The sequence below is a fragment of the Quercus robur genome, chromosome 2 (assembly GCF_932294415.1).
Source record: "Quercus robur chromosome 2, dhQueRobu3.1, whole genome shotgun sequence".
Taxonomy (NCBI): Eukaryota; Viridiplantae; Streptophyta; class Magnoliopsida; order Fagales; family Fagaceae; genus Quercus; species Quercus robur.
The window spans coordinates 56,858,960-56,867,804 of NC_065535.1; the positions used below are offsets into that span (position 1 = coordinate 56,858,960).

At 34.2% G+C, this 8,845-nt stretch overlaps 1 protein-coding gene across 1 annotated transcript; it reads left to right on the forward strand.

Moving 5' to 3' along the window:
• The first annotated feature begins 760 nt into the window (after positions 1 to 760).
• On the forward strand, positions 761 to 4,127 carry LOC126714130 (microtubule-destabilizing protein 60). The gene is made up of 7 exons (XM_050414133.1): positions 761 to 841; positions 948 to 1,004; positions 2,608 to 2,649; positions 2,744 to 2,842; positions 2,948 to 3,007; positions 3,096 to 3,190; positions 3,723 to 4,127. Exons 1-7 carry the CDS (start codon positions 809 to 811, stop codon positions 3,856 to 3,858), a joined length of 522 nt encoding a protein of 173 aa, XP_050270090.1. The 5' UTR covers positions 761 to 808; the 3' UTR covers positions 3,859 to 4,127.
• Positions 4,128 to 8,845: the final 4,718 nt, after the last annotated feature.

The following is an 8,845-nucleotide window of genomic DNA, read 5'->3' on the forward strand; positions in this document are numbered from 1 at the left end:
GAAAAAATTCTGGTTTCACCACTACTTACGTATTAAACTTTTACTAGAAATCTACTCATAATGAAATTTTTATTAAAACTTTAAGGCTGTCGCTTTTATTTATAATTATAACCTTAAGGCTATTACTGTTACTTGTACTCTAGCGTGCATCTTTTTGTTTTTCGGTACGTGTAATTTAAATTTTTAAATCATTGGGATTCCCTCCATGGCAAGCCAAAAAGAATTACATGTACAGTTCACTTTCTTCACTTTACTCTCACTTTGCAATTATCACATTAAACAATTGACCTACACTATTTCAATCTAGTTAAAAAAATGTAGAATCATATCATTGCATATTGTTCTTTTATCTATTTTCTGAAAACTTTTGTCATTGACATTTTTAATATAGAAATTAGCATTTCAAAATTTTCTTGTACACACCGACAACTCTAGCTTAGTTGCTAGCTAGTCTTACTGAGATCGTAAGCTGTTGACAAAACCATGTCATGCTCTTGCTTTAATTAGGACTGAAGTTTTTTTATGATAGTTGATAGGAACCAGGAATTATGTCTTTAATTAAAACACCCAAAAGGAGATTTGAAGAAACTTAATTAGTAGGGTAATTACGTATGACAAATATATGAATGAGAGGGAGGTTTAATCAGAAAGTTTGGTGCAAGATAGCATGCAAATTCCTAAGCATGCTGGTGATGTAGCAACAGAAATAAGCAGTGAAGACAGCTACCAATCTCCAACCTCCAGTTTTCCAACCCTTTATATATTCACTTCAATTCTGTAACGGTTCAACCATCAAAGCCTAGCTAACATGGAGAAGACACACACCAAATCAGCACTTAAGGTTCTTTGTGCTTCTTCTTCTTTATTTTGTTTACTCTTTAATGCTCTTAGTACAATGTTTGTACTTAATATAAATTTTTGTTCTTTTTTTTTTTTTTGCTTCAAAGTTTATGAAGGCTAGTTCACAATCTGCACTCTCGTGGAGCTCTACTTCTAGAGGAATGGTGAGATATGTTCTACTTCAACTGGCTAGGCTCCTATAAACATATCATTACCAAAGTAGCACATGAGTTTGGCCCCTAGAATTAGGACTCATTTGGTAAAGTGTTTTGAAATTGCATATAGTTTTTTAAACTTCACATTTTTCCTAAGTCTAAGTTTTTAAAATAATTACATTTTAAAAATAAATTGTACCAAACGAACTAATAACTTAAGATATCACATTTTAACTTAGTTTTGAAATTTTAATCTAAGTTACAGTTGATGTATACTTGGATTTGAAAAGGGGGATGCATGGAGGGAGTGTGGGGGTGAGATATATCTTAGGTTCGTAACTTATTGTGTGAGCAAAAAGATATCTCATTTTGGTTTACCCTACCTCAATTATGAAGTCATAATTTATAAAATTGTGGACAGCTTTACATACTGTAAAAGCAATATAGACACGCTCGACCTTATCTTTGAAGTTATGATTATAGACAACTTTACATTATAATTTTTTTTTGAGAATCAACTTCACATAACTTTAGAGAAGGAAAGTGGAAAAGAAAATCTAATCATTGTTGCTACCTTTATGGAGGAAGTTACTTATTTGCCATTGTTGTTTCCTTAATATTGATAAAATTAATAATTCAGGATCCACAGGAAGTGCACAATGCATATGCCTAACAAGTCAATCTAATTCTAGGTTCTTCCACATATGCACAATAGTAACGGTTAGTGCACTAGTTGTGAAAAATAACATTTTCATATGTGAAACGTCATTTATTCCAAAGTATTTCTCCACTTGGCAAATAGGAGAAACACATACACTTAAAAAGAGTGGAAAAAAAAAAGGAATAAAGAAAGCTTCCATTCAATAAGAGTTCTCAAATTAAATTGGTTGTGTTGACTGTTGAGGACGACTTACCAGCTTTAAAAAAAAAAAAAAAAAAAAAAACCTCGACTCATGTGGAGCATAATCTTCTCAATTTTAAGTCTATTTTATGGTTAGTATTTTATTTTTTTAAATTTGATAACTTATAGAGTATTATATTATTTAAAATTTTAAATATTGTAGCACTAAATTTGTAATATTTAACATGGATAATAGAATGGATTTATTTCAAATCAAAATTATTTTAACACTATTCAAGTTTAGGTACCATGTGCATTTTATCCACTGTTTAATTAATACCATATATTTCAAATAATCAATTGGATTTTCAATAATCACCTAGATATTGTCCCATATACTTGTTATAATAATGCATCATACTGTGAATTTTCTAGATTCATTTTTCACTTCAAATTATCCCTAATATGTATGTAATACATGTTAAACCTAAGTTTTGTAAGTGTACCATATCACACTACAGCCTAGAAAAATTTTAAAAAATTTTTTAGGTATGAAGATATTAAAACTTCATATATATGCAACAATTGAAAGAAATAAAGGTCAAAAGAGTCCGAGCAAGAAGGCCCCTTTATTTGCATAATCATGATATAGGCATTTTTCTTCTCTATCATACGCTCATTCTTACATGAATATTGGCCTGGGAGCTTACGTAGTTGGTGGTACATGATTGTCACTAAAGTATATAAAAATGGATGTTTTTTAATTCACAGACAAAAGATGAGCTCAAAGACAGGCTCTTTGGCAAATCTAAGGTAAATTTATTCAACTTCAGTTGTCCCATTCCTTTCTTTCTCTTTATCTCTCTCAATTGTGAGACTCCAAATGCATTTCTATCCATCACTCTAGGCTTCTCAGAAGTCGCCACCAAGAGAGAACACCAAGCCACAAGATTTCAAACTTCATACCCAAGAAAGAGCCATCAAACGCGCAATGTTCAACTACGAGGTGAGTCTTGATCATGAGCTTGCTTGTTTAATTTGTGTATAAACTAGAGCTTAGTTTGATCATTTCTCCAAATTTCTATAAACGTATGAATAAATATACATGCAGGTTGCTACCAAGTTGTTTGTCATAGAGCAACAGAAGAAACAAGCAGAAAAGTTGCAGAAGGTAAACCATATATATATATATATATATATATATAACCAATTATATGTTATGTGAGAGCACTTTGATAGAAATGCTGATTATGAAACAGATGATAGAAGAGGAAGAGGTTCGTTTGCTTAGAAAGGAGATGATTCCAAGAGCTCAATTGATGCCCTTTTTTGATAGACCCTTTTTCCCACAAAGGTAATTAAGGGCCTTAATTATGTTTAGGTATCCTAAATTTGGGTTCAGACAGTGTACATCAACGGAATTTTTTTGGCAAGTATATATTTAAATGATCATCCCTTTTTTTTTTTTTTTTGGAAAGCGGATTATATCAAATCGGAATTGAAGTTTTTCTACGAAATGATGAGGCCAAAAAATGGAAAACTGATTTAATTTAAAAAAAAAAAAAATCAATGGAAAAACTTCACGGAATTGTTTTTTTTTTTTTTTTTAATTATTATTTTTTTTAATACGAAATTAGTGAAAGATCCATAGAATTATGGCCAATATTCTGACAATTCGTTGATCTAATTCAGGTTTCATAATCTATACCAGAGTTGATATAGCGCAACAAATAAATTTTGCCTATATGTATGACTAGCACTCTTTTACTACGTTTTAGAACCTTAGTGATTTTTTTCAATCTTAAAGAAGAGGATCTATGTCTGAGATTCAATTCATATGGGAGCTGGAAACTATTGATACCACCAATTGTTTCCCCATTTTGCAGATCAAGCAGGCCCTTGACAGTTCCTAGAGAGCCAAGTTTCCGCATGAGGAGTGGCAAGTGCGGAGGATGCAATATCTCTTGCAGTGGACTATACACTTTTCAAGGAAGTCATGGTGGTCTGAATGCTATCAAATAATAAAATCACATGGCTAAAGAAAAAAGTTTGTGAAACGTACTCTTGATGCTGGTTCATGCATGCTGTACAACGTAGATCATAGAAATTTCGACTGTTATGTACTGTACGTAGTTGTGGTATGGTAGATCGTTTATAGGGAGTAATTAGTGACGTTTTCCTAGTTTTTCTTTTACTTTTTTTCGTTTGTTTCTCTCTCTTGATTGATGTTACGAGGGAAGGAGACGACTTTCTCCTGGTCGAAATAATGTCACTTGTGTTTTGATCTGTAATCTCTCTCTCTCTCTCTCTCTCATTGAATGGGGGTAGGGGCGGCAATTCGTGTTCACGTGTTGGGTTTGTGTCGTGTTAACTCATGAGTATTCAACTATATGGGTCAACTTTAACCCGACTTGTTTATTAAACGGGTCAGGATTCCTCAACATTAACATAACCCATTTATTAAACGGGTCAGTTATGTCGACATGTTTATTAGATTTTATCAAAACGGAAAAAACTAATTTTAATATTAACTAAATTGATATGAATTATGAAAAACCAAACAAATAAATATTTTTAATATAAAATTGAGAACTAACAAGTAACTGCATTACAAATAATAATTCAAAACTAAAACATATCTCAATATTACAAATAATCAATCATAATATGTCAAAGAAAATAACCCACAATAACTAATAAGTTTATATACTTAGGGTTTGAAGGGTATATTTGTAAAATTTTATTTAATTAAACGAGTTAGACAAGTCAAACGGGTTCCATGTGATGGACACTAACTCAATCTATTTATTAAATGAGTCAGTCGTGTCAGCCCGAATATAATATGAACCCAATAAGGCTCAACCCATAACCTACTAATTTCGTGTCGTGTCGTATATATCAGGTTCGCGGGTCGTATTCAATTTCGTCATCCCTAAATGGGGGCCATTGCTGCCAATTTTTTTTTTCTTCGAGGAAAAGTCAGCTTTTTTTTTTAGTATGAGTAATTATTTATGGTATATAGTTAGGGTAATTATAGGCTTACATTCTATAGTAATGTAAATGTTACATTGTAGATTAAACATATATATACACAATGTTGTACACATTTATTTAGTCTACAAATATAAATCTTACATTGTTAGTTTAATATAAACTAAGAATTTTCCATATAGTTATTTGAAGTTTAAGCTTATAAAAGTTGCAGTTATCTCTCTCTTAAGAATTATTTGTACCCCCACCCTTAACAGTGTAAGTGACGATTGCCCATTTGTGCGAAAGGGTGTAATTGTTCATACCAATATTAATGGTTCCTTAATGTGTATGGTAATATCGTTAGACTGAGAATCACCAACACAGAAAGAGAGAGAATTAAAATGTAACAATGAATGAGGAGTTTTAGTATTTATAGACTCCTTCATTTCTCTTAGGAAAAGATATGTCTTTTTACCAAGGATTATATCTTATCTAAGAGACACAACTCTTCAGTAAATAACTAACTCTAACGTTTAATTAATTCTCTACTGTAATTTGGTGAAACAATATCATCCACCAAGTGGGGGTTATTGTATAAGAGAGGGTGTACTATATTATGGTGTGATCACCTATCACTATTATATGCTAACATCTCTCACTTGATCGCACCATAATAAATGGCATTAACTACAATCAACAAATACTATGGTGTCACCATGATATTGTCCAATGTTGATTCTCATCTATGCTTTTCGTAGATTGGCGTCAGTGTTTGACTCTAACAAAACTGAGCACACATCTTGTCATGTACCGCTGACCGCACCTTTCATTTTATACCACTCCAATAGTATACTCCGGATGTCTTATCACTTACTATTATTTCAAATAAATGGCATCAAACATGTGGGATGTTTGTTACCACACCTAGTCAGGGATCTCAGTCCACACTCGCACTGTTGGTCAATGTCCTCAAGCCACACACACCAGACATGTGTTGACTTGCATTGAATCTCTTAATGCTTCCTCTAAGTCAGTATCCTAAAGGTTTTCTTGTATGATTGCAATGACTTTTGTTGTACAAGCTGTGTTATGTATGATACACATTAGTGGACTTTACATTCATACACTTAACTTCTCATACAATGCTATTCTGCTTAGTACTGACCAATAGTGTCCCTAAAGCAGAAGTTGCATAACTATGTTCTTCGGGCATCCCTAGTCCTTCCATCTATGCAAATACATGTAGTATCCCACCTAGGTTTTTGGATCCACCAGTCCCATATTTCCTACATGCACTCTAAATTTATCTAGAATCAATCCTTTGGTCATAAAATTAGCCACCATCTCGCTCGAGGGGATAAAATGGACTCGTATTTTGTCCCTCTCCACTATATCTTGAATATAGTGATAATTTGTTTTGATGTGTTTGCCTTTAGAGCTATTTGCTCCACTTTTTATTAACAAGATAGTGGACTTATTGTCACAAAACACATTGATTGGTCTATTTGGTATACCTAATTTTAAACTGTAGACAAATTGTTTAATCTAGATCGCTTCACTTATCGTTGTGTTGCATGATATGTATTCTGCCTCTATGGTATATTTTGCAACACAATCTTATTTCTTACTTAACCAAAAAACAGTTGTTCCACCAAATAGGAATACATGACCACTAGTAGATTTTCTACCATCTACATCTCTTGTAAAATCAGCATCTATATATCCTATTACTTCTAGATCACTAATTCCAAAACATAATTTCATACCTTTGGTGCCTTGGAGATATCTAAAAATTATTTTGATTGCTTGCCAATATACCTTTCCAAGATTAGATTGATATCTACTTATTAATCCTACCGCATGACAAATGTCTGGCCTCGTGCTAGTCATTGCATACATTAAACAGCCCACAAATGTCTGGCCTCATGCTAGTCTACAGCATGATATCTACTTACTTAACATAGTTCATTTACTTAAAGGCACACTCAAAGCCTTAGATTCAGCCATATTAAATTTCTTGAATACTTTCTCCAAGTAGTTCTCTTAATCCAGATATAATAATTTTGCATTTCAAAACCTTCTGGTTTTAACATGTAAATGTCTTCTTTTAATTCACCATTAAGAAAAGTTGTTTTGATATCCAGTTGATGCAATTCTAAATCCATTCTCACCACAACAGACATAATAATTCTATTTGAAGCGAATTTAGATACTGCTGAATAGTATCAACAAAGTTTACACTGGGTTGTTGAGTAAAACCTTTAGTAGCCAATCTTGCTTTATATTTATCTAAAATATCGTTAGCCTTAAATTTCTTTCTTAGAACCCATTTACAGCCAATGACTTTTCTTCTATCTGGTAAAGCTGTTAATTCCCTAACATCATTTTTCTTTATGGATTCTAGTTTATCCATCAGAGCATCTTGCCATAGTTTTTCCATAATTAGTTGGTTCCTCATTTAAATTTTCTTCTATATCAAACAAATGATAATCTTTAAGCACAGTTGATAGTCATCTAATCCTTTTACTCCCACTCTTCTTAGAATTGAAGGCTTGTTGATTCGGAACAAAGGCTTGTTGGTTCAGTACCAATATATCTAATTTTCTTTTGCTCCCACTTTTAGAAGCATCCATATACTGATCCTGATTTTCATTTTCAAGGTGTTCTTGTAATCTTATCTCTTACAAGTGGTGTAATTTGATTAGTACTTTCAAGGAAAATAGCATCCCTGCTTTCTATAAATCATTTTTCCTGATTATAAAATCTGTAATCACTTCCATTTTGAGGAGAGAGAGAGAGAGAGAGAGAGAGAGAGAGAGAGAGAGAGAGAGAGAGAGAGAGAGAGAGAGAGAGAGAGAGAGAGAGCAAAGCGAGAGGGAAACACTTGGGAACTGAAGGAAGTTAGGGGGAGGGTCCCAGATTAGGGCCCCGGATTAGGGCTTAGAGAGGGCGAACAAAACTAAGCTAAGAGCCCTATTAGTAAGATCAAAGTATAGCCTACGTACAAATTAATTAGGGGCCCAATTACCAACTTACTTAGAGGTATCCTGGTGCCCACAATTGGTGCCGTCTGTGGGAATCTTACTCATTCTGGGGGCTTTGAGTTGGTCTGATATTGTCTGAGCATGGAAGGTCCGCATGTTGGAGAAGGTTCCAAGGCGGGAAATCATTTAAGGGCCTCATCGGGGTGATCGGAAAAGAGAACTAGAGAACTTGCGAAAGCAGGTTAATGATTTGAAAATCGAACTGAGAGGCCGAAATCATAGAAGATAGTAGGATGATTTATTTGTCAATCCCGACTACATTCCGGGGGCATCATCCCGAGGTAGTGATTCGCGTCAATTGAGGGAAAGATCCCGTGAGACAACTGGGCAGCGTAGCGAATCTCCCCATCGTGGTTGACATGGTCATTATAATGTGGCTCTCGATGCTATGAGTAGAGTGCTGAGGAGGGCTGCCAGGTCACTGTTCTCTGAATAGATGGAGCGCATAGAGATGCCTAGGCAGTTTACTCGTTCACCGTTTATCATTTATGATGGAAAAACTGATCCAGTTAAGCATGTAAGTCATTATATACAAATGATGTTGCTTTATTCTCATAATGACGGGTTGATGTGTAAAGTATTTCCGTCCAATCTTGGCCCAACAGCTATGAGATGGTTTAACGGACTGAGGAAAGGATCAATTCGAAGTTTCGGTGAGCTAATACAAGAGTTCGGTGTTTGGTTCATAACGTGCAGTAAAGTCCCATAACTCATAAATGCTTTGTTGTTTATGAGGATGAAGACTGGGGAAACCCTCTGTTCTTACGCTAATAGGTATTGGGAACTCTATAATGAAATAGGAGGGGGGAATGAGCAAGCCACCACTAGCACTTTTCGGTTAGGTCTCCCCAAGGACTTCGAGTTGAGGGACTCTTTGACCATGCAATCCCCCGAGAGCATGCATCAGTTAATAAAGAGGATTGAAAAGTACAAGAGATTAGAAGATGATTGCTTGCAGGGAAAAGGCAAGGCCCCGGCCTATTCACAGTACC